Source organism: Dipodomys merriami, unplaced genomic scaffold, assembly GCF_024711535.1.
Source record: "Dipodomys merriami isolate MVZ:Mamm:240054 unplaced genomic scaffold, mDipMer1.0.p SCAF_28, whole genome shotgun sequence".
Lineage (NCBI taxonomy): Eukaryota > Metazoa > Chordata > Mammalia > Rodentia > Heteromyidae > Dipodomys > Dipodomys merriami.
The window spans coordinates 6716998-6743661 of NW_027204270.1; the positions used below are offsets into that span (position 1 = coordinate 6716998).

Sequence of the window (26664 nt, forward strand, 5' to 3'; positions counted from 1 at the left end):
ATCCGGACATAGAAAAACAGAATTATGTTGTCCTAGGACCCTGGATCCGAGAGAGCTTTGCCTGGAATCTCAAAGAACACGGCCTCTTTAGTGAGATATATAGCTTCATAATTAGCCCGTTGCATTTTTTCACGAGTGCTAGCATCAGCGTTCTACGATGTGTTTCTCTGATTAACAGCTGCTTTGCAACTATTTCCTTGTGCCACCGATGACCATATTTGTCAAGGAACTCCTGACAGTACTGATTTCTTACTAAAATGCAACATTTCTGCTTCAAGAGGGTTCTCTCCTTCTCCGCACTGCTTGGCTTTTAAAGTCAGCCCGTGTTAAAACTCGAGTTGGCTTTGGTCTATGGCTTGTTAACAGGATTCTGGGTATCTACTTTAGAGTGAGAGCGGAGGAAGCTTTCACAGGCAATTTAATCTTCTGAGCAGTGCGCGGGAGCGGTGTATTGCCTGAGTGGAGTTTCAGGCCTGCACATTGGTCATTCCCTCTGCCCTCTACTTGTGATCTCTTTGGGTTAAAAGGGATTTGGCTTTGGTTGTAAGTGTCATTAATTTTTGAATATTTTTAATATTTTAAAATGGCTAATGAATGCTCACATTTTAGGAGATAGATGTGTGTGTAGTACACAGGAGTGCCGGAGTTGGTGGCATTCCAAATAGGTGTCACTGGAGACAATGCATCAGGTTTACATGTCAGGTGCAAAGTGCTAAGGCTCCCTCAAAGCCCAGGCTCTGTTCTTCTGTCCCCCTCGAGCAGAAAATAAAGTATGCGCTCAAGATTACAATGTGCAGATCTTTCGTAGGAGAATGGAAAACACATCGGAAGCATCTCTTCAGTGGAGACTGTCAGGAACCTAGATTCTTCCCACCAGGGATTACTTACCCCACACAGTGCATTTAACAGCACGTAGTTTGCAGCAGATAACCCCTGAGTGTGCTGTACTCCACTGATTTATATGGTAACAAATCCAGGTCTCTCAAACACAAATCTCTCTCAATTGGTCAATTGCCTTAGATCCAAAGGTATTTTGCAACCTGAAGTCTCCCCACCCTTTTCCCCCCAAAATTGCTGGCAGAGACTTCTGCATGGCCATTGTTACAACTCTGCAAAGGCAAGAATGTGCTCTTCTCTTTTACACCCCAGTTTTTTTGTCTACCTTCAAAGAGATAAACAGTGAGGATGATCAAATTTCCCTAAAATTATGGCATAGGTAGTAGCGGGGTTGTTTTGTTTTATTTTGGGGGGCAGGTAGTTAGATGATAGGTCTGAGGACTTGGGAAGTGTGAGAAACTTTGCTTCTGTTTTTTTTCCCCCCTGACTTTGTCATCTTTATTTTGTTACACTAGCTATTGACAAGTCTAGATGCACTCATTAAGAATTCAATCAGTGTCAGGGGAGGGGAGAAGAGAGCCGATTCCATATTTATCATGGGCTCCACAGCAAGTGGTTCGGCAGTGGCATCGGGAGCTTTGTGCCAGAATTTTCCCTGGCTTGCTGCACTCCCACAACAAGTACAGTAAAGTTCCCAGCTCCGTTTTACATCTTTGACATTGAGGCGGAAGATTTGGCCTGAATTTATGTAATTTAGTTGGGCACAAATAAAACCCATGAATAGTCACATTCATCTTCTAATTAGAAAATCAAATGATAATACAGGACAGGCTGCAGGCACCCCATCATGGAATCCAGCAAAAGTGTGTGTGTGTGTGTGTGTGTGTCTGTGTGTGTGTGTCTGTGTGTGTGTGTGTGTCTGTGTGTGTGTGTGTGTGTGTGTGTGTGTGTGTCCTCTTCAGAAGAAAGTCAGTTGAATTGCTTCATGAAGTTAATGAAAAGTGTCCAACAATAGGCCCAAACTGAGCACCCTTGTCAAGATATTCAGTGGGCGAAGATCTCTGCATTATGGGTGAGGAGTTTGGGGAAATCTTTTACCACCGACTATGAATCATAGAGCTATAAAATTCTAGAATGTTCAGGCTCTATCCCAGCCCATCCCCCTATTGTAAGGCTAGTGTCTTCTGGGGACAGAGAAGAGTGGATTGTAGTTGGGAAATAATTAGTGAAAAGAAGAGAAAGATTTTCATGTGCTCCCAATTGCATGTAGCTGCTTTCTGGGTTATCTTTCTTATTCTGCACATTATCTTGAGGCTATTAGTTTGGGTGCTTTCTATCTTTGCAGCTGGTGTAGTGATACGGATGCTGTTAAATGTGTGATTTGCCTGTCGACTGCATTTTCAGACAAAGATCAGGAGGAACATAAACAAGCCCCAAGTACACTTTACGTAGGTGTTTGGCAGTATTATTTTATATGGCTTGAAATTAGTGAATGGAAACTTTAAAAGAAATTGTTCATATTTTTGCAAGTTTGAAGTGTGCTGGGGACTTTGTCAAATTCCCGTTAAAATAAATACGTCAATTTCATCTCCCTCCCAAATTCATTTATCTTGCTTTTTTAAAAGGTGTTTTCTACTTTACCTGATGTTTAAATTGGATTCGCTCGTTTATGCTGTTCTTTGCTATATCCCCCATGTTTTTCTTAAATGAATTACTAATGACAGAGCACTCCATCATCCCCTCTCTGCAGCCACTTTAAGGAAAGCATGGTGATCTAAACCTTTTAACCTATTAAAGATGATTTTTCCCAATTGAATCAGACCCACCACAGGTGTAATAACTAATCATTTAAACTACACCTGCTATTATGTATTTTTAAGCCATTATGCGTGTTGGATAGATGATAATTCATGTTTATTGCATTGTCCGATGGATCCGTTTTGCCTACACTAGGCTGATTAATGTATTTAAAGAAATAAGAGATGCAATTTTTAAAAAAAAAATTGATGGAATGCGCCAAGCACTGCATTGAGTGCACCATTAAACCCATCAGAACTTTGCTCTCTGACCAGAAATGCATATACCAAGGACTATATTAAAAAAGCAAAGGGAAACCTGGGCGTTTTAGTGGTGGGGTTCTGTTTTCTTTCTCTGTCGCAGGAAATTTTGGAGAATGCAGAGAAGGTTTCTGTTTTACAGGGTGAGTGGTAGGAGATGTGCTGTTCTCATCTCTTGCCTAAGCCCTACCTGGACATCCACATTTCCTTTGGTACCTGGAGCATGTATCACAGCTGCAGAGACTGTTGTAATGATACCAGTACTGTCATTTTCATGTTTTAGTTTTTTTTTCCCGCCATGTGATAAACAATTATTCCTGAGCTTTCTTAGCCATGCAGATTGATGTTGACTCCATGTCCGTTCATTTTCTAGAGCTCCAGCCCTTTCTTCTTCCTCCTACTTCCATCCTCCCTTCTCTGTCATTGCCACTTTTCTTTTGTTTTTTCTTGTCCTGTCTTCTCTTTCCCTCCTCTGCATGTTCCCTTTTCTTTTTTCTTTTCCTTCCTTTCCTTCTGCCTGCCTTCCCTCCTTTCTCTTTTTTCTTTCTGTACTGAGAATTCAAAAATGCTCTGACACTTAAACTATGCCTTTAGCCTTTTTTTCTTTTTTCTTTTGAGACAGCAGGTTTTGCTACTTTTTTTTTTTTTAAAAATCAGACTGGCTTTGAACTTGAGATCCTCTTGCCTCTCTCTACTTCCTGGTAACTGGGATTACAGGCACACAACATCATACCAGACCTGCCTTTCTTCTTCTTCTTCCTTTCCTTTCCTTCTGTAGTTAGATTTTTCCTGATTTTTTTTTTTTTTTTTTTTTTTTTGTCGGTCGTGGGGCTTGAACTCTGGGCCTGGGCGCTGTCCCTCAGCTCTTCAGCTCAAGGCGAGCGCTCTACCACTTGAGCTACAGCGCCACTTCCGGTTTTCTGGTGGTTTATTGGAGATAGGAGTCTCACGGTCTCTCCTGCCCGGGCTGGCTTTGAACCGCGATCCTCAGATCTCAGCCTCCTGAGTAGCTAGGATTACAGGCGTGAGCCACCAGCGCCCGGCTTTCCTGATTTTTTAGTATAACCTGAGATGAGCTGGTTGAGGGGCAAAAGGGTGGGTATGCAGTTTTGGGGTTCTAGAAACTCCCACATTTCCTCAAACTGGTTTATTGTCATTGTAGCCCACTGTGGTGGTCAGTACTGTTTGCAGTTGTCATCCATAGGGGGCTGGCCTGACTCTTGAGGACTACCAGCGTGTGTCATGGGTGACCTACCCAGATCTGGAAGGTTAGGACACTCAGCTTACCCTTGAGGGAGAAGCCCAGGGTATGTCTAAGATTATAGTGAGAATAAAGGAGCTTCTTGGGCTTTCTTTTTCTTTCTGATTTGCCTTGACATCGTTCCTTCTGTAAAAGCCTGTCTGATCTCAGGATTAAGTTCATATAAAATATGGAAAAGGAGATGATTTATAACTTGAATTTTATTTATAGTCCCAGCACTTTCTGCTTGAATATTGGTACAACTATTGCCTTTAGTTTAAGGATCCTAGAAAATTTCTTTATACCTGGCCCCTGAAAATTTTTTTTTCAACAGCTTGCAAGTGAACTGCAAAGCCTGTTGATGTACCAGTAACAGGAAACCATATTAATCTTTTGATTTCTTTTTCTTTTCTTTTGGTACTGGGGATCGAACCCATGACCTTGTACTTGCTAGGCAAGTGCTTTGCCACTGAGCTACATCCCAGCCCTGTTCTTTTGGTTATGATGAGATGAATAGTGCCAGTCATTTAAAACAGACACTTTCCTACGCTAGGGCAGACTGGTGCTTCCTTCCTGTAGGACCAGTGTCTGCTGTGGAGAGCAGACAGGCAGCATGTAAGCACACGCCCTGAGTGTGCTGAGTGATGGGGAGGTTAATATCTTCAGCAGTGTCTCTTCCATCCCCTACTCAGCTTATTTGTAGATATGAAGGTTTCATGAAATAATATTCTTTCTAGAGGTAGGTAGGTAATCTGTCAGTCTGTCAGCTTTTAGCCAGGAAATCTAAAAGTTTGCCCTTTGAATTCAAAGGGACAATGCATTTGGCCACCTGTGTCCCCTCTTATACAAGCCCCTCTTGGTACTCTGCCATGCTCTCTATACAGGGGGCACAGTCTCTTCCCCTCAGTTGCTTGCAGTATGATTGGGAAGACAGCCTGAACCTGAGGAAACAGTATAATTATGTCTTCAATTATATGGTACACACTATAACATTGAAGAATGTAAGAGAAATGGGAGATCAGAGCTGGCTTGCTTATTTGGGGAAGACTCTTAAGTCAGAGCAGGCTATAAAAGAACTGTGCTGGTGGTGGTGGTGGTGGTGTGTGAAGTGTGTAGACAGTGGTGGGAAGGCAATGCCTTCCAGCAAGAGGGCATGCGTGACACCAGGTAGTAACTGAATGAGCATGGTTGAAGAAGCAGTTTGAATACCAGGTAGCACATAAGAGTTGGAGGCAAGAGGATCACGGATTTGAGGCCAGCCTGGGCTACATAGGGAAACCTTGTCCTGAAAAACCAAGGATTTGGGATATAGCTCAGCGGTTGAGTGCTTGGCTAGGATGTGCAAGGTCTTAGGTTCAAGTCTAACACTGAAAAAAAAACAGCTGCTCCATTAGGGGAGATGGGATCTGGAAAGCTAGGCGGAGGAGATTACATTTGATTGACTCAGATATAGGAAGTCAGTGAAGAAAGGGAAACAACCCAATCTCACATTTTAAATTGAAATATAGCTAGTTATACATCTGATCACAACAGTATATTTGTTCTGTGACTCTAGGAACTTGTAGTATCTTGATTATTATTAGATTATGAAGTTGCTCTTCTGCTCTGTTTGATCTTGCCCACCAGATTGCCACAGCAGTGAAGTTTCTACAGAATTCCCGGGTCCGTCAGAGTCCGCTTGCAACCAGGAGAGCGTTTCTTAAGAAGAAAGGTATGGGTTTCCATGGCTGTGTGGAGGGGCTGGGGCAGGTGAAAATCCAGCATGGAATTGCACATAGTGCTTACATCAAGGATTATGTATGGTAGGGGGCTGGTTGAGGTAAGCACCCCCAATGGGAATGCAGGTTTCTTTCTAACAGTGGAGCTGAGATTACATAATTGGGATAATCATGCATTAGATAAAAGGCCAAGGGCATCCTGGTAAACGCAGTATTCAGTAACAAAATTGGCCCATTGACTAAGCCTGTGGAAAACTTCTGCTTTCTGGTTGTCCATTCTTCTGTCAGTGACTCTGGCTGCAGAATGACCTGCTTTAGACTAGGAGCCCAGCTGCTTCAGTAAAGAATGAGGAAGAAAGAAGTGATGGACAGGGGAAACAAGATGAATAACCAAGGTCAGGATGAGGTCAAGCCTGGGCCAGCGTGATTTACGGATTGAAGTGGTAAACTACTGGTTTTATGGTATTTCATAACAGGGATAAAATGAATCCTGACAAATTCAATATTGTCTGAAGCAGATAGAATCTATTCTGGTTTTGTTGGAATTTGGGATATTTTCTTTTAATGTGTGTGTGAAATAAAACCAACTAGTTACCCAGAAAAGAAACTAGACTTTTCATTCATGGAGCATTTAATTTTCTAGAAATCAAGGAAGTTGTTTAAAGGCTTTTATGTTACACGAGGGGTGAGGGAAGTCAGTTTTCTTTTCCCCACAAACATAACTTGTTTATTTTTAAAGCTGAAATCTTGGAAGTAGAGCTTTAGCTTAAATTGTAGAGCGCCAACCTTGAATGAAAAAGCCAAGTGAAAGGGTGAGGCCATGAATTCAAGTCACACAAACATGCACGCATGCACGCACACACGCACGCACACATGCATGCACACACCCACACCCACACCCCTGCACATCCCCTCCCCGAAACCTTGACCTCAGAATTCTGGTGTTTCAGTTGTTTTTGGCTGGAATAGAACATGAAGTACTTTGGTGGGATTTCCTATGGCTCTTGTAACATCTCACTTAAATGGTCCTGCTGGACTGTTTTGTCACTTACTCGGTTGTATCCCAGGCTCAATTGAGCCCAAATATTTCATTCACAGGCAGCTGTTTAGCTGCCCCGCAGGGCTGAGTCCCTTGGACAGAGTTGGTGAGGGGTGCTTCGTGCTTGCTGACTGGCTGCATCATTCTCGCCTCACCCCCCCCCCCCATCATTAAGAGATTATTAAAATTTGGAGTGTGTTGGCTGGCCTCTCCACTCTGCAAGCATCATGCCATAAAAGAGTTTTTCCTTGAAATATGTGTACCTATGGGGAGTAATTAATCATAAAAGCTTAGGGATTTCAGCTCTCTCATCAAAGCATTGAAGCTGGGGAAAGCTGAGCCTAAAAGCTGAGCCGATTACCCGGGGTAACCTGAGACAAAATCTATGGTTGCCCAGAGATCCTTAGCCCAGTATATTGTGCAATATTATAACTGTCTGATCTTCTTCTCCACCGACAATGACCAGCTAGTCCTCATTTTCTCTCAAACGCAGCTGGGTTAGAATTTCATTTGCAGAAGGTATTTAGAGCAATTTAGAGACAAATGTCTCTGGTGTTTGCTCGGCACTTCCCCACCGCAGGCTTTGCTGAGCAGTTTTAGTATCAGGAGCTCCATCTAATCTGTTTAATTTTAATAAATCCCTGACTGGGAGAGGGAGAGAAGAGACAGAGAAAAGGGAAAAGAGACACACACACACACACACACACACAGACACAGAGAGAGAGAGAGGAGAGAGAGGGAGGGAGAGGAGAGAGGGAGAGAGAGAGAGAGAGAGAGAGAGAGAGAGAGAGAGAGAGAGAGAGAGAGAGAGAGAGAGAGAGAAAGAGAATGTGTGTCTTTTGAGTTACTTGGCTCTTAATTACTATAGAGAAGAAACTGTTTTGTGTAGTCATTATTTGTTGCTTTTTTTTATTTTAAGCTCTACTGATTGATTAATCAGTTCACCTAAGAGTGAGCATGCACCTTGTGCTATACTGTGCTCTCCCAACTGGGGATTTGCTGAGATCAGAATAGGACAAAATCCTGGCCTCACCCATCTTCAGTTCTAATGGAATAGTGAAGTGAATGGTGTGTCACGTGCCAGTGAAAGATAAGTCAGATGTCATGGGGGGTGAGGGTTATCCTTATGGTGTGGAATAACAGTGTGCATGTCAGGGACTGAGAGGTCAGCATGTGAGAAAGGACTTGAGGGAGATGATTATTTGTTGGTGGGATGGATCCCTAATTAAGGTTAGAGTTTTTAGGATTGTGGGCATTCAGAACCATGAGAGGCTACCTTCTTTTGCTCTAAAGAGAACCACACAAGTTTACCCTGTACTTAAGCCCAGAATCACTGAAGCTAATCACCCATCTCCATTATCCTCTAAAATGCTGCTTCAGTCCGTAATTACCCATTTCCGAGTTGAATCCCAATAGAGTAAGTTCTGGCAGGACCTTTTCTGGGCAGAGAATTCCAAGGTTTGATCGGCATCTGGGGAAGAAGAGCCCCTTCACAGATTTAAACTTCACTTTTTTAATTTCCGCTGTTTCTTGGTTGAGTCAGACTTACATGATCAGCTTGGCAGGATCTCTGATGGGGAGGAGGGAGGAGCTTTTCCCCTGTCCCTAACTGTAGTAATGGAAAGGGAGAGAGTTGGCTTTGCTGGTCACCAGGGCAAGAGGGACTCAGGCTCTGGCATCTTCACTGTCCGTCTCCCTGCAGGGTCATTGCTGGGCTTGGGGCGCTGGCTTTGGAAGAACTCCCAGCTACTGTACATAGCCTCGGCTTTTCCTAGCAAATGTCACTTCAGGGAATTGCAGTGGAGCACTGTCTTGAATTATAATTTTGACTTTCTTTTTCTTCTTCTTTTTATTAATAAACATCTCTTTCCTGAAAAGGCAAATCCAATTTTGCTTTTTTAATATTATTTAATATTTAATAAAGAAATTGAGGTCCTGTAGTACATGTCAGTTCAGTGGAAAATGAAGGTTACTTTGGGCACATCAACTGAGTTTATTGTGAAACCACAGCCCAAACAGGGCTGCATCTGCCTGTGTTCTTGACAGGTTAAGTGTTGAGCTGTCTGGTGGGGAAGAGTGGGGCATGGATTGGATTAGGAATGGAAGAACTTGGTTCACAGAGGTCTGTCTTGTTTGGGTTTTGGTTTCTTGTTTTGAGATCTCTTTTCAGTGCTTTAAAGTCTGAATATGGAGTCATTAATGAAAATCATGGAGTTATTAGAATCATTTATCATTTTTTTGAAATTTCTGTCACCATTTTATATAATTTATAACATTTCTTCTATCAGAACTTTTTTATGAAAGGGAAAATCAGCTGTTTACTTCTAGACTATTAGAATGGATGCTTCAGTTTTTTTTCTTTCAGCTACTGGATTCTGCAAATGACAAGTCACTACAGAGTCGGCCCCACATCGCGGTAATTGGGCTGTGTGGGGCTTAGGCCCTCATATAACTGGTCTATATATAGAAGCCTTTCTTGCCAGGCAGGCAGTATATCTGGGGCTGTAAGCAGGCTGCAATCCAGGAGGCCAGAGTAATTTAAAAACAGCAGTAGAATCAGTTTGAAAAGTTCAGGGCTTGGAAGTTGTTGCCAATAGCCTTATGTTGATCTGACACCCTATCCAACCACAAAGCACAGGCAGCAGTCTGCTCCCAACCATGCTTGGCTACTATATGCGAAGTGGGCAAAAGTAGTGATGCCTGTTAATGTGGAAAAGGAGAGGTGGGGCGCTGTCTTTGGACTACCTTGACACGTACCTGTCAGAGACCATGCTTCTAGAAAAGATGACCATTGTGTGTTTTTCTACCTAATCCTGCCAGGGTGATCTTTTTCCATATTATGTCATTCTGAAATGTGCACATAAAGGGCCCCCCCCCCCATGTTTCATCTAATAAAGTAGTCCTAGGGTAGAGGAGGAAACTAAGCAACTAAAATGCACTACTGTACTTTTTCATTCTAAAATATGAGTCTATATCCTATCTTTCTTTTCCTGGAAACCAACCTCCAGTAGCAAAACTGCCTCCTGCTTGGAAATGAACTTGAGGAAGAAACCTAACTGATGGTCTCAGCCTTGGTGATGGGGTAGAGGTGAAGGGCTTCTCTCACTGGAGTTAATTTTAAGGGGGAGTAAATTCTTACACAGATTTCAATTTAACTCTCTTTTATTACTTTTCTCTCTCTCTCTTTTTTATCATTTACGTTCATTTCATGAGGTAGTTTGCATGTCCTTGAATGGAATCTCGTTACCATGAAAGCTTTTTTAGCATTGATTTCATAACAGTCTTAATTTAATAGCTCCGTCATTACTGAGAAGCTCTGGGAGTGGGGCCCTGGCTTTCCAGGTCACTGACCTTTTAATTACAAACCTTGTTCTGATGGCCAGGTTATCGACTGGACAGCTCCCCGCCTGTGCCCCCAGGATGAAAACGAAAATAACCATTTCCTCCCCCATCTCCAGGAAAAAAAAGTAACCTCTTGTGTTTCTAAAATTAATTTTCTCCTTCAGCTTTACTTATAATTAATTCTTTAATGTGTCTTAGTGAAGCTGGAGTCTGTTTTACAAAGCTTTTGTTCCTAGAGCTGGGGTCCGGCAGATAGTGTGGGGCAGGGGGCAGACATCTTGCCAGCCTCCATCCCTTGCTTACTGCAGCCGTTTCCTCCTCCCTGGGATTCCTGCAGCTGAGCTGAAAGAAGTGTTGGGCCTGCGAGGGGTCGTCTGGCTCTTCTGAGTCTTTGTTCATGGATTATGGTATCAAGATTCAGATTCCTCACTGTGTTTGCACCCAGTGTATAATATTTAGAATTTCTTAAGATGTTCTTTTCTGAGAAAAGACTAGAGTTGAGTGGGATATTTATTATTAGTTTTTCTCCTTTTTCTTTCTTTTTGGAGGAGTGCTATAGATCAAACCTGGGGCCTTGAGAATGTCAGGTAAGTGTTCTGCCACTGAGCCACACTCAGCCCTAATTCAATGGTTTTTCTCCCCCCCCCTCTCTCCCCCTCTCCCCCCCCCACCTCTCTTTCTCTATTGGTTATGGGGCTTGAACTCAGGGTGCTGTCCTTCTTCTGCTCAAGGCTAGTGCTCTACCACTTTGAGCCATAGCGCCATTTCCAGTTTTCTTTAATTGGTAATAAGGGTCTTATAGCCTTTCCTACCTGAGCTGGCTTTGAACTGTGATCCTCAGATCTCAGCCTCCTGAGTAGCTAGGATTACAGGTATGAGCCACCAGCACCAGGTAATTTTTCTGATTATTCTTACCTCTCTGTTACTCCTAGATGACTGAAGGAAGAAAGTACCCTCCCTACTTCTGGAATTCTATTCCATCACAAACTCAATCAGATTGATTGAGTTCTTTGTCACTGACTGTGATGGAAAGAATAGGACAGTAGGCAAGGAGTTGCGTGACTAGCAGTTCCAGTCTGGGACTGGCTGGCTTTACACTTTACTTCTCATGGGAGACTCCTCAGTCCTGAGCAAACAGGTCACCCTAGGAGTGAAAGCTGTCCTCAGGAGTACAGGCCACTAAGACAAATGGGCCTATCTTTGGAAGCTGGAAAAAGATGGCAAAGTTAGAAACAGCAATTGTCTTCCAAGTTTAGCCTGCTATAGAGTGGTATTTCTGTCCCACCTCCTGCTCTTTCTACCCTTATCCTGCCTGCGTGGGGCCAGTGAGCAGAGCCTCTGGGAGTGGGGGCTGTAGGTATGTAGGGAGCCAGGGTTGGAGGAGACAGGGCTGTGTTCTTACTCCTGAGGATGATTGAGCATCTCCATCCATCTGTTGTGCATGGACCATCTTCCCTCCCTGCCAGTCTTGCATCTGCATATCCGTCACCTGCTGTTCTGGACCAGCCAATTCATCACACTGACTGGTTCCCCCCCATCAATTTTCTCACTCCCCTTGTTATCCAAACTTGTCTTGAACTCCACAGATTTCTCTCAGCATCCAGGATGAGCCACACAGCAGCTAGCTCAGCTGAATGCTGCGTGGACGTGACATAGCTTCTCCATTCAGAGGGAGCTGATAGCAATCAGTACTCCAGAAGGCTGGGTCTTGGGAGGGAGTTGGCACGGAGCAGCTTGATTATAGAGAACTCTTTTGGATTTATCCAATTACTTTGTTGTTTTTCCTGAAAATAAAGCCTGATTCTTAAATTTGTGTGTCTGCAGCAATACTATAAAGAAAAACCAAATGATAAATGTGACACTGTCATGTGTCTTAGTGTTATTAACCTTTAAAAAAATTACTTTTTGGAAAATTAGGCCACATGTTTTAGAAATTCAAACAGTCAAGTAGGTTATACAGTGCGAAAAAAAAAAAAGTCCTTCTCTTCTCCTTCCTGTTCTTTGCTCCATTTTCTTTCCCAGAGGATACTGCTAACTTCCTTATGTATCATTACAGAGATAATCTAGCTATATAAAAGCATGTCAATATGTATTACTCTCCTCACAGAAACACTAATACTTAAATACAGTCAGTGGTTTTACTCTTTGCCTTTGTACTTGGCTTTGTATCTTGGCTGTCATTTCACATTGGCATGCAGGTTTGTTTTGTTCTTTTCTTCGGCTGCATAGTATTCTATTGGGTGCAGTGATCATCATTTTAAAACTAGTTTTTAAGTCTGTGGACATTAAGTCTTGGTAGGCTGTATATATCTCCTAGGTAGACACCTAGAACTAGACAGACTGGATCAGGAGGCAGTGTGTTTCTTTAACTTTTTCAGAAATTTGCAGACTGCCTGTTAAAGTGGATATACTATTTTATGTTATTACCACTCAGGCATGAGTGTAGCCAGTGTTCTGTGCTCAGAAAATCCAGAATATCAGAAGATGCAGTGTCATACTTCCCACTGGTACAACCATGTGGAAGCAGTCTTCAGAGAGGGTAAACAATAGTCATCTTGAACACCTTGGCCTGGGAGGCCATAGTGAGACTACATGGGTTCTCACCCCAGCCTCAACTGCTTTCTAGCTGTGTGGTATTGCAAATAATATTTAACTTCACTGTGTTTCAGTTTCTTTATCTATAAAGTTGGGTTTAGGGTAGTATTTGCTGTAAAAGATTCTTGCCAGAATTAAAAATAATATGAAAAGTGCCTAGTATTAAAGTGAGGCCTTAATTGAAGGTAACAGTGTATGTTTGTGCATGTATATGTGTGTGCTGGTACTGGTACTTGAATTCAGGGCCTTGAGCTCTTACTTTGCTTTTTTGCTCAAGGCTAGCTCTCTACCACTCGATCCATACCTCTGCTTCTAGCTTTTCTTTTTGCTGGTTAATTGGTGATAAGAGTCTCATTGACTTTCTTGCCCAGGCTGGCTTCAAACCACAGCCCTCAGTTCTCAGCTTTCTAAGTAGCTAGGATTAAAGGCTAGAGCCATAGTACTTGGCTTTCAAAGATATATTCTCTATAGACTCTCCAGTAGTCCCTCACTGCAGTGTTTCTGTTTGTGGTTTCAGTTATGTACAGTCAACCATAGAATAAAAACATGAAATGGAAAATTTCTATGAATAAACAGTTTGTAAGTTTTCGTGTGTCATTCTTTAAGATTTTTTTTTTTGGGGGGGGGAGTCCAGTCGTGGGGCCTGAACTCTGGGCATGGGCGCTGTCCCTTAGCTCTTCAGCTCACGGCTAGCGCTCTACCACTTGAGCCACAGTGCCACTTCTGGCTTTTTTCTTTTTGCTTATGCGGTGCTGAGGAATCAAAGCCAGGGCCTCAGGCATGCAAGGCAAGCACTCTACCACTGAGCCACCTTCCCAGTCCCAAGATTTTTAAAAATTGTTATTGTAAAGGTGATATACAGAGGGGTTTCAGTTACATAAGTCAGGTAAAGGTAACATTCCTTTTTGGACACCCTTCCCTCACTCTCTCCCAGTTTTTCCCTTCCGTTCCCACCCACAAGTTATATAGTTCATTTTCAACATAGTGTCTAATGAATACCACTGTTGCATTTGTTCACCCTTTGGCTTTCCATTCCTATTCTCCCCTTACCCTCCCCAAAACATAAATGAACAAATAAGACAAAAAACAGAAACGATGTGTGCTGTTCTGAGTAGGTTAATGAATACTGGAGCCTTTCTACTCAGTCTTTCCTGGGACATGACTCCTCCCTTGTCCAGTGGATCCTCTCTGTATGTCCCACCCACTGTGAGTCACCTAGCAGCCATTGCAGGTACCAGACACATGGTCTCATCTCACTATTTGTATCCAGGCAGCCAGCACCGCCGTGCTTAATAGTCACCTTGCCTCCTGTCCTTTTATAGCACTGTTCTATCTCAGTCATCACATGACAGGTGACCATGTACAACATATTTTTAAGGGTAGGGGGAAGTAGCGAGAGAGAAACTATAACTTAATTTTTATTATAGAAAAATGGTTACTTTGTTCTACTGTATAATTAGTTGCTAATGTCTCATTATGCTTCTTCCCTCCCTTCTCCCCCCCTCCAGTCCTGAGGCTTGAACTCTGGGCCTGAGTGCTGTCCCTGAGCTTTTTATTCAAGGCTAATGCTCTACCACTTGAGCCATAGTGCCACTTCTGGCTTTTTTTGTAATTTAATTGAAGGTAAGAGTCTCACAGACTTTCCTGCCTAGGCTGGCTTCAAACCGCAGTTCTCCTGGAGAAGCTAGGATTATGGGCATGAGTTACAAATGCCCATCTTACTATGCCTAATTTATAAACTAAACTTTATCACAGGAAAAAACAACATACGTAGAGAGTAGTGTTCTCTACTGAGGGTCAGGCATCCACTGGGGGTGGGTGGTCTTAGAACTGATTCCTCCCTGGGTGCAGGTGGCTCACGCCTGTCATCCTAGCTGCTCAGGAGGCTGAGCAGGAAAAGCTGTGAAACTCTTGTCTCCAATAAATCATCAGAAAACTGGAAGGGGCACTGTTGCTCAAGTGGTAGGGCACTAGCCTTGAGCTGAAGAGCTGAGGGACAGTATCCAGGCCCAGAGTTCAAGCCTGGCAAAAAAACAAAAAAATAAAAAAATCCCCAAAACTGATTGCTCACAGAGAAGAGGGAATTACATTAGAGAGTTTGCTATATTGTGGTGTTAAAAAGATAAACTTGAAGCCAGGTATGGTAGCACAAGCCTGTATTCCTGCTACTTGGGAGGTTGGGACAGTTAGATTGTGATTTGATGCCAGCTTGGGTAAGAAAGTTGATGAGACTTTATCTCAAGAATAAGCCCATGTGGCAGTGCATGTCTGTGCTCCTGGCTGTATGGGTGGCGTAGGTAGAGGACTGAGGTCTGAGACTGATCCAGGCAAAGTGCTCTCTGAAAAATAACTAAAGCAATAGGGGCTGGAGGTGTGGCTCAGGTGGGAGAGTATTTGCCTTGCAAATACAAGAGCCTGAGTTCAAATCCCAGTACTGCCCCTCCAAAACTAAAACAAAACACAATTTACCCTGAAAGGTCCATTTGTTGATATTGTAACAATGTGTGTACTAAAATTCTCCAGAATTTTTGAGCAGATATGGATTTAGTAAGGACAGAACTTCTACACTGAAAGGACTGTCAAGGCCAATCCTGCAGAAATGAAGAATTTCTAGAACATTGAAGAATGACTTGGCAAGGCTGCTACTATGGTGTTGAGGGAGGCTGCCATTGGAGCTGTTGCGTGGAGGAGCACACGCTGTGGTTATGATCCAAGGACCAGGAAGTCGCTCTTCACCACCACTGGTGTCTTCTGGCACCTATAAAAACACTGACAGGACCTTGGAGTGCAAACTTGGCTTTCACCTGTTAGAATTACCTTTGACGTCTCCCCCCATCCCTGCTGGAGGCTGGAGGCTGGAGGCTGGAGGCTGGGCATTACAGGAGGAAGCCTTGGTGCTTCTAAGAGCTTGCTTGCCCATCTGCAGGTATCTTCCCAATCAGAAGCAGTGGAGACAGACTTTCCAAAGCACCGTGAAAGTGAGTGCACCTCCACTGACAGGATCCCCAGCTGCCAAGGTGTCTGCATAGAGATTTGGAAGGAGTCTTGTAAGGAGAGTCACACCAAGAGTAGACAGGGAGGGTTGTCTAAAGATACTACACAACATGTAGGAACTATTGGAATTATTGGAACTATTGAAAATTTTGGAAGCAAGGATTTACAAAGCATAGCATAAAGTAGACCATGAGACAATCCTTAGTGAAAAATATTTTATGTTGATTGGATTATAATTAGAAATATTTAAAAACAGTTTAGAAAAAAAATCTTTGGATAATATTCATTAATTTAACAATTACTTATTATATTCAACACTTTCAGGTCTGTGCATTGTAAAAATAAGGTTATCTTTTGGAGCATATGTGTACACTTGTTTTCCTCCTTTTCTTCTTTCTCCTACCTCTGTTCTTCCTCCTCCTCCTCCTCTTCCTCCTCCTCCTCCTCTTCTTCCTTTTCTTAGTAACAGTTGTGGGGCTTGGGCACAGGGCCTCTTGCTTAGATTTTTTGCTCAAGGCTGGTGCTCTGCCGCTGGAGCCACATATCTACTTTGTCTTTTTGCTGGGTAATTGGAGATAAGATTCTCTTGGAATAGTCTGCCTGGATCTGCATAGCTAGTATTACAAATATAAACTACCAGTACTCAGCCCTGTTTTTCTTCGTTTCTCCCCCACATACCCCCTTTGGAACTAGGGATGGAACCCAGGGCCTTGCACATATGTGCTCTACCACCTCTGGTTATATCCCGAGGGACATGGCCTCTACACCACCCCCCCTCCCATTTTTGTTTTTATTTTTGTTTGATTTTTAAGTTGAGACTGTCTCACTAAGTTGTTCAGGCAGGCCTCAAACTTATGATCTTCTTGCTTCAGTCTCCCTAGTAGCTGTGATTACAGATATATACCACCCCACTTGCTCTCCTGCCCTTGCTTATTTCCTTTCTACTTTTTTTTTTTGGGGGGGGGGGGTCGGTTGTGGGTCCTGAACTCTGGGCCTGGGCGCTGTCCCTCAGCAATTCAGCTCAAGGCTAGCGCTCTACCACTTGAGCCGCAGCACCACTTCCAGCTTTTTCTGCTTATGTGGTGCTGAGGAATCGAACTCAGGGCCTCATGCATGCAAGGCAAGTACTCTTACCACCGAGCCACCTTCCCAGCCCCTCCTTTCTACTTTTTTTTTTTTTTTTTGGGTCCGGTCATGGGGCCTGAACTCTGGGCCTGGGCGCTGTCCCTCAGCTCTTCAGCTCAAGGCTAGCGCTCTACCACTTGAGCCACAGCGCCACTTCTGGCTTTTTTCTTATGTGGTGCTGAGGAATTGAACCCAGGGCCTCAGGCATGCAAGGCAAGCGATCTACCACTGAGCCACCTTCCCAGCCCTCCTTTCTACTTTTGAGGTAAATAAATTTAATGTGATTCGCTAAGTAAATAGTGTGAAGGGGACATGCAGGCTTTTATGTACATTGTGCTGGGAGTTGAACGCTTCTAGTGATTTTCCCCTCCCCACTTTAAACTTCCAACTATAAAAGTGTGTTTGGTTTCTAAGTCATTCTGAATGGAGCCCATCTTCTCAGAGCTTATCTCCTGGCCTGACACAGGACTTGGGAATACTTTCATCTCTTACTGTTAATTATTCTTTTTAGTTTTAAAACCTTTAAAGTAATCTTTCTGTAATTAGATTGTTGAGTAGATTGTCTTTAGTAAGATGGTAGTCTTTAAATTTTGTGCAGTGTTTAGTTTGTTAAATGATTAGAAAGGCTTTCATTCATAAAGTTGAAGTTTACCATATCATGATATTTCAGGAAAAAACAACATGACCCTCTGTGATAAATTAAATATCACAACCACGTAAATGTCATCTTTTCAGTGAAACCTAAAGTGCATAGAAATGGGACTCTCTTCCACTCTGTTCTTAGCTTTAAGCTGTATTAATACTCTGGACTGACAAAAAAAATATTTTACCACTAGCAATGTATGATGCTAAAGAAGAACAAAGCCATTCCCTCCCCAGCTTTGTGAGTTACAAATGGAATCGTGAATTAAATTATTCTAATTGAAAATTTGGGGTCTTGGCTGAAAGAACGCAGGTTGAGTTTGAAGAAGAGGTTGTTAGGAAATCTGTTTAACTTCCAATCGGAGATAATTTGCACAGAATGTAATTGAAAGAGAATAAATATGAAGCTCCATGATTTATGATATTTGCTTATTTTTTCCAATCAAAAGCTCTCCTTTAAATGGCCCTGAAAAGAGGAGAACTAAGTACTAAAATAGAAATAACAAAAATAGCACAATTCTTTGGAAGATCTTGGTACCTGATTTTGAAAGATTTTTACATTCTATCCATCCATCTGCCAGCTGACAAGTATTTATTGAATGTGTTTATTTCACAGGGCACTGTGCCGACTCTGGGAAGTAGAACAGAGGTCTGGTGTGGACACTGCTTTCTCTGGAAATGTGAATAAATAAGTAAAATAATTAGAGATTAGCAAGAGGAGAATAATGGGGAGGGAGGGGTAGGCATGCACTGGGAAGGATGCTGAAATCAGAAGAATTTGAAAGGTGTGTGTGAAGAACAGGGGCTCCCGGGCAAATGGGATCATAGGCTTAAAGACTCAGGGTAGCAAAGAAGCTTGATTTGATCCCAGAACCCATGGGGGATTATAGTGGGAAGTGAAAATGAGAGTGACATTTCTTAGTGTCTCTGGAAACAGAAGTTAGACTGAAGTCTTTTTTTTTGGTCTCTCATGGGGCTTGAACTCTGGACCTAGGCACTATCCCTCAGCTCTTTAGCTCAAGGCAAGCACTCTACCACTTGAGCCACAGAACCACTTTTGGTTTTCTGGTGATTAATTAGAGATAAGAGTCTTACAGACTTTCCTGCCCAGGCTGGCTTTGAACCATGATCCTCAGATCTCAGCCTCCTGAGTAGCTAGGATTACAGTAGCTGAGCCACCAGCGCCCGCCTGGACTGAAGTCTTATTTCCCCCAAAGTGCAATGTTCTCAAGTCATCCCTTAAGGAAGCTCAGCAGTGTTCACCACATGTCCCTTGCCTCCTGCCTGCCCCGTGCTGTTGTGCTTGAGTGCATTGAGGCTGCCTGGGAGAACTGGCAGTGGAACAGTGGAAGCCTCTAGTAGTGTAGCTATTGTGACTGTAAGCAAGCCTGAGATGATATGATACACTGGCATAGGCATTTTCTGTTACAGCTTAAAAGCACTTATGTGTATTCGCTCATTAGGTCTACATGGCAGCCTCTTTCTGTGCATGGGTTCAGGGAGTCCATGAAGAGAAGCAGGCCTTCCCATCACTGAGCTGTCAAATTTCAGTGTGTAGTCTGCACTAGAGTTCTGTCCTTGAGGAATCACATTAGCACTGAGATCCAGGGTAACCATAGAGGTTAGTTATTTCTTCCATTCCTTTCCTTATACACATACCTCACTACTTAGTATCATGCATAGAAGATGAGTTCAATTGTGGTTGTATTTACTTCTGTAGGCTTTCTTCTGCCGACTTCCATGAGAAGAGGCAGTCTTGGATTTGAAGAGCATTTTCTGTTAAGTAAATGCTGTTGACTTTGTTTTTCTGTACAATGCTTTTATCAGGACAATGAAGGGTGAATAGGGTGATCTCTGCTCTGCAGAAAGGTCGAATGGTTACATTACACAATCTTCCAGAGCATCTTGCAGCAAATACATGGGTTATATTAAAAATTGCAATCATATCATTTTTTATACTAAATTGCTGACCTTATGCAGTAGAATCAGCTTTATTGAATTTCGCCAAAAATGCGTTTATAATTCTGCCGTACACACATGATATTCATGTCCTTGCTGTCCATGTGGAAATGTCCCTTTTATGATGTTAAACAAATTAAATCGACTTTCTCCTGAGCTGCTTTGCCTCACCTTTAAGATCCATCCTCAGGAGTCGAACCTCCACGCAGCGGAGCTCATCTCCATTAGCCCTGGTGCCATTACACAGAACGCCAAGGCGGTGCATTAAGACGCCTTGCCCCAGCCGTGCAGGCTGGGCTTGGGATTAGTGAGATGGAGGCGGGTCCAGGGCAGGGGTGTGCATCACCGATGCTGCCTGAACACTAACAAGGCTTTCCCATAATTGTTCTATTTGTTTTGGGGAAATGGTAGGTATTTGTTTAAAAGGATTTCACAGAGAGCTGAGAGTACACGGGTGCAGTCAGCTCTCTGCAGCTCACTTGTGAATGATTCATAGCAAAAACTTTCATCTTAAAACACTGTTTTCTTTATGTCTCTGCAGCTCTGCTCCCCTGCCAACCAGTGTGGTACCAGGGATGCAAAGTAATTTTAACGATAGTCTAACAAAAACACAACTTAGACATACATAAATGAATCATAAACTGCTTTAAACGTACCTGCTTTTTAGAATCGTTTGCTCTGTGTCTGCTCTCCTCTTCTCACGTCTGCTATCTGCATGTCTGTACGTGTGTTTGTGGAACCTCTACTTCCCACACAGTTTACATAGCACTCTGAGGCAGTAGGATTCAGTGGGAAAATGATCTGTTCGTTCATTCACTGATTGTTTATCAAATGTCCCTTTTCTCTTGTCCCAACATTATAGAAGATGATAAAAAGAAGCATTAGTATTTACAGTTGAGTGGGTTTCCAGACTCGGGAAACAGATAGTCGTGGGAGGTGCTGTGAGCATACAAAATGGAGGCCCAGAGTGGGGAGTGACTAGTTGATAGGTGAAAGGCTCCATCAGAAGGAGATCATGCCTATGGAAGCCCTGTGGGAGTATTAGTTGTCCTTAGGGTTTGGAGCAGGGTAGTAACTCGGGTCCATGCAGAGGATGCTATGGGAGCTGAGTCTGATGCAAGGGATTCGGAAACCAGATTGTTAAGGGCAAGAGGTAGGCTGGAGGACTATTGTAGTACTATTGCAGTAATGTGGACAATGAGGAAAACATCACAGAGTTTTATGTGAAAGTAGTAATGTTAGTGCCATATTAGTGTTTCAGAGCTCTCTCAGTCAGGAGTGGGGACCATGGGATGACAGAGGGCAATTGAGAGGAAGAAGAGGGAGCCCTGGTACTCTCGTGTGCTCACTAACTGTGCAGAGCCTCCTGGCTCTCAGCTGCTTGCAGATGACTTCCCATGGCCATGGTTAAATGGCTTCACTGAAATTTGAGGCTCTTGGAAGAAAGAGAAGATGGATGGCATTTGGGAAGCAAGTGTTATTTTATCTGGAATGATTTCTCTGAGATAAGCCTTGGCACCGCCCCCTCTCGAGATGTTCCTCTCTTGTAAGAGCCCCATTACATTGAACTGTGGCCCTAGGAAGCTGTGACTCCCCCTTCTACTGAAAACTCAACTTCCAGAAAGTTCCCCTCTTTCCCTTGTCATCTGCTCATTTACTTTTCTCCAGCCTGTCGTGTGTCTTGTTTGTATGTGTTTCCACTTATTTTCTTGCCTTAAAAACTGGGCTTTTAACATGTTTTAGATCCTCCCTGCATATCAGGCAGTGTGGCAATTATCTGACCTTGTATGTGGCTTGGTTTTTGTTTTTGTTTTTTGGAAGCAGAAGTGCTTCTTGGTAGCTGTGCCTTTCAGTTGGTGGAATCACAGCGTAAAAATGTGTGGTGCTGAGGCCCAGGGCTGAAAGGTTAGAACTCCAAGAGGAACAAGGATGAAGAAGACAATGTATCTAGTAACTGCGGTCCCAGGAGATCCCAGAGCACTGTGCAGTCAGTGAACTTCATGCTTCCACTCCAGGTCGCCTTTAGAGAATGGAGAGGAGCATTTTTCACACCTTTAAGCCCTTCCTCTTTGGTGGTCCTATGCAATCCACTTATAGGGCACTCTTGGCCCTGCTGCTGCTCGTTTTTACTTTCCAACACTATGGCCCATAGATGCCCAGGCAGCGGTGTCCACTTGAAAAGTCTGAGCTTAAAGATGGGGCTGTTTTTGTGGTAATTATACCTTTCAGTATTGAAAAGCATGTAGGTTTTATACTTGTAAAAGTAAGGTAGAGCTTGAGAGCAAATTTCTTCTTTGTAGGCACCTTGTTTGTTCTGCCTTGTCCAGCCTTTCCATGTAAACAGACTCCCTTTGGGGCTGTTTTGAGGATGCTTCCAGTGTCTATGGAGCTCTTCCCTCTGATCCCCAAACTGCCTGCAAAGCCCACTCCTAGTCTCTGTCTCTCAGTGACCATTTCTGTCTAGGAGTCATTGAGGCCCACCATGGTGGACTTGGACAGCTCCTGTTTTTTTTAATTAATACTGAAAATTTTTAAGAGAATGATTTAAATGAACATGTGGTGTTATTATCCATTCACCTCTGATAACTGGAATGTTGATCTAGAGAACTTTCTTCCTTATAGACTGAGGAGAGGAAGGATGGGAGAATTATGGAAAAGCACTTGTTAAAAATGATTTTCTGTGTAAAATAAGAGGGAAAAATGAATGTTTGCAGAAACCCTAAAAAAGCACCTCTCATTACGGTAATTAAATGGCAGCATTTAACCTATCAATGTTCTGCATATGTGAGAGATAAGACAAGAAGCGTCTCTAACCCTTGGAGGAAGAGAATGGTTAAGTAATTTGTTTTTGAGGTGTGGGAGCAGAGATGTGAGGTTTTGTGTGTGTGTGTGTGTGTGTGTGTGTGTGTGTGTGTGTTTGTACGCATGTGATGTGCACTTGCGTGCACGTGCATTTGTAAGGGTGAGGGGCTGGGTGCCCGTGTTTACCCGGAACACTCAGGGGGATGTATCTCAGCACCTGTGTGCTGTCAAGAAGCACATGAGCTGTTGTTGCCCGTTCATTAGGTTTTCAGAGAGTCTGGGCCTCACCTGTGGCTGTGTGTTGCATCATATAGAGAGAACTTGCTTCAGTCTGGTCCTCTGGGACACACAGGAATAGATTTGAGAGACAGGATGATACATAGGGAATGAGAGACAGGAATTAGGGCAGGAAGAAAGCAGTGACTTAGGAAGGTGATACTTGGCCCAGGCTGCACAGGCTAAAGCCTTGCATCTTACTGGGCTGGCACCCATGAGCCAGAGAGCCAGGCAAAAGGGACAGCTTGGAGGCTGCTGCTGAAGACTTTCTCTGCAGTATCCCCTGCCGGCCTTGACCACCATTGGCAATTTGTCCTCTGCCATAGGGCCATGGATTGGTGACACCCTTCAGTGGGATCACCTGCGTCCTATGTTCCTGGCTGGTGGTGATGGTACTGCTGTGCCTGTCTCTGTGGAAGCTGCTCTACTTCGCCTCAGGCATCCCCAGAGCATAACAGCTACAACTAGAATTCCATAAGTTGGACTGGCAGGTGGCAGAGGGAACTGTGCATGTGGGTCTCCATACTCTTCCTTAGGGACCAAATGTAGGGGGCCTATTCATGCATGTTCATTTTAGGCTTACAGTCTGTGAGTCTCTATGTGAGCATGAAAGGTTTCTATTATACCAATAAGAAGCCCCAGGGATGTTGGGACAGTGTGATAATCGTTACCCAGGAGGTCTAGAGACGCTCAGCGTATGATGACCTCATCCCTGGGGAGTGCTGATGAAACCCTGGCTGGGCCTTGCCACCAGCACTGCACCTGAGGGTAGGGGTGGGGGGGTGGAGAGTAGAGAAGAAGGTTACTGGGATGTTTCCACAGCTTCATTATTACCAGGCTTCCTTGTCTTTAGGACATTAAAGCAAAACTTCTTTAAAGCTTTTAAAGAGCTGATGAGCTTGATGCAAGTTTTTTTGTGTAAGAACTCAGTACAGCAACAGAGGTTAGAGGTAGCAGGTAATTACTCCTCTGAGGGGACAGTGAGGAGTGACAGTGTTTTTATTCCCATTTTATGGACAGAGGTACTGAGGTATATGGAAGAATCTGTGACTTGGGCCCCAGGGAGGGCACAAATCTGGAAGCTGGTTAGAGCCCTCAACTCTTTGGCTTCTTTAGGAGCTGTCAGGATGTGCCTTAAAGTCACTTGTCAAATCAGCCTGGTTTTGTCTTCTCTTCTGTCTTTCTTTCTGCTTGATACTATGCCTTGTTCATAACTCGGCCTGTGAAAATGGACCTCTACCATCAATTTTTCCCACTCATTTTCATTAGCATAAATTAATTGTACAAATAATGGATTTAATCATAACATTTTCATACATGTATATATGATCATATTTACCTCCTCTCACTACTCCCCCATTCCCCTTCCTTCTTCTACCATCAATTTTAATAACTGCTTGGTGTTCTGCTGGGAATATGCACCATAATTTATCCTGACCAGCCTCTTTGATGGACATCTAGATTATTTTCATTTTTCACCATTTACAGCAACCTTTCTTTAAATATCTTTGAGAAATAGGTATTACATTTGTGACTGCCTTTTTAGGGTAAAAACCTTACAGTTGCTAATCCTGGCTTAAAGAAAATGGATCTGTTTTCATTTTAATATGCATCACTAAATTGTCCTTAAAAAAGGTTTTTACCACACCAGTGGACCAGTGCTTTCCAGCATGAGTTTTACGCTTCCAGATTCATGGTTTCTTGTTTTGTTAAAAGCATAGTAAACCCTTCCCATACCACAAGAGCATAAAATATGTGTCTCCTTTTTTCTTTTATGGATTTAGTTTTCTTTTATGGAATTTGTTTTGTTGTTAGCTGAGCAACAGGGGATATAACTTTATTTTTCCTGGCAACCAACCTGATTGTTCCAGCACTATTTATTGAACAATTTATTTCTTCCCTCACTCATTTGCTGTGTCACTTTGTGATATACTAAATTCTTAAATATACTGATGTGTGGTCAGGGACAGTCTCTTCTCATTCACTGATATACCTGTCTGTCTTTATGCTAATACTAAAGTGTTTTTATTATCATAGATTTGTTACTCCTTGTATTTGTTAGCATAAGTTGTACTCTTTTATTATTGTTCTTAGATTCTTTCTGGCTTTCTGACCCTTGCTGTACTTTGGAAGGCATCTTGGTCCTGCCCCTCCCCCACCCTCTGCCAATCAAAAAAATCTCTTTGGAATTTTGATTATAATTACATTCAGCCTGGAAATTACTGTGAAAGAATTGACATCTTTGCAGTGTACAGTTTTTTTTTCATCCATAAATGTGAACTACCTTTCAAATGAAATATATTTCTCACTGGTTTTAGCCAGTTATTGCCTATTGCCTAGGTCTTATGTGTTTTCTTTAATCTGAGGTTCAAACTCAGGACCTGGGCACTCTCCTTAGGCTCCTCTCCACCCACCCCCCCCACCTTGGGGGGCTGGGGCCTGTCCCTGAGCTTTTGTGTCCAAAGCTATTAATGTTTACCACTTGGCTCACAAAACTCTACTTCTGTTTTTGTTTTTTTTTTTGTTTTTTGTTTTGGTGTGTGTGTGGGGCTTGAACTCTGGGCCTGGGCACTGAGCTCTTTGGCTAAAGGCTAGTGCTCTACCACTTGAGCCGCAGCACCACTTCTGGTTTTTTTGAGTGGTTAATTGGGGATAAGAGTCTCACAGGGACTTTCCTGCCCATGTTGGCTTTGAACCATGGTCCTCAGATCTCAGTCTCCTGATTACAGGCATGAGCCATCAGCACCTGGCTACTTCGGTTTTTTTTTTTTTTTTTTTTTTTTTTTTTTTTTTTTTTTTTTTTTTTTTTAGTGGTCAACTGGAGATAAGAGTCTCATAGCCTTTTCTGCTTACGCTGGCTTTGAACCACAATCCTCAAATCTCAACCTTCAGAGTAGCTAGGTGTGAGCCACCAGTGTCTAGCTGTCCTTGAGCTTTTTTGCTCAGTACTTTTTGTTGCATTGGGGTGTTATGTTTACTATATTTTCAAAATGATCTGTATTAATATTTAAGAAAGCTATTGCTTTCTGTGTTCTTTGCTTTTTAGGTCTGAGACCAGGACTTGAACTTGGTACTTGATGCTTTTGCTCATTGGCTAGCACTCTACCATTGAGCTTTGCCTCCAATCCCTCTGTATTTTGTAAATTACCTTACATTCATTTTGTGGTCCTAATTGCTTTTACTGGCTTCATTCTCTCTTTCTTCTTCCTTTAAAAAATTAATTTACTTTATTGTTATTATAGAGGGGATATACAGAAAGACTGCAATTACGTGAGTCAGGTAATGAGCACATTCTAGTATATGAGCACAGGGCTGGGTGTTGGGAGGCAGGCACCTATCACTTGACCAAGCTCACTGCCCACTCTTAGATTTTCCCAGTGATATATAAGATGGGAGAAATATTTTTAATGCCCAAGATTGATTTTATTATTATTTTGACTATACCTTCCAGAACAGTATTAGTTAAATACAGATACTCAAAGTAATAAATAAGTATAATTCTACTCCTTATCTTCAGAGTATTTACTTAGAGATGAAAGCCATAGGAATATGAAAGAAATAAGTCATATTGACCTCTAGACATTTCAGAGTTCTTGTTCTTCAAGGGATTCTAGGTTTGATTTAGTTTTGTTCTTACCTGTTTTGGCAACTATTTATTATTTGGCCAAAATTCTTTGTCATGCTCATAACTGCCTTCTGTTAGCAGAGAAAGTCATAGTTATTTCTGTTTTCAAGCAGAAAAGCTGAAGGGCAATAGAAATAACTCCCAAAGTCAGTTGGCAAATTCAGGTGACTTAGATCTCAGTGTGAACAAAGGCACCACCACTAGAGCACCTTGGAGGGACTGGGTGTTCAGAATCAGCTCCCAGTCAGCCAGCGCCAGTGCCACCACATCCCTTCTTGGAAGCAGCAGTGCCGAGTCCAAGTAGAAGAGTCAATAAAACACGTCGTGTTTTATTGGCATTGGATGATTATTCTGTAGTCCTGGAGGCCTCTTTTCTGAGAGGATACCTGCCAACAGTTGCTTCAGTCTTCTTA

At 42.9% G+C, this 26664-nt stretch overlaps 1 protein-coding gene across 1 annotated transcript in view; it reads left to right on the forward strand.

The window, feature by feature from the left end:
• Pex14 (peroxisomal biogenesis factor 14) overlaps positions 1 to 26664 on the forward strand; it is a 152618-nt gene that overhangs the window by 54591 nt on the left and 71363 nt on the right. The window contains exon 3 of the mRNA XM_070037350.1: positions 5761 to 5845. Coding sequence (XP_069893451.1) covers positions 5761 to 5845 — 85 coding nt within the window. The remainder of the gene's footprint in view (positions 1 to 5760; positions 5846 to 26664) is intronic.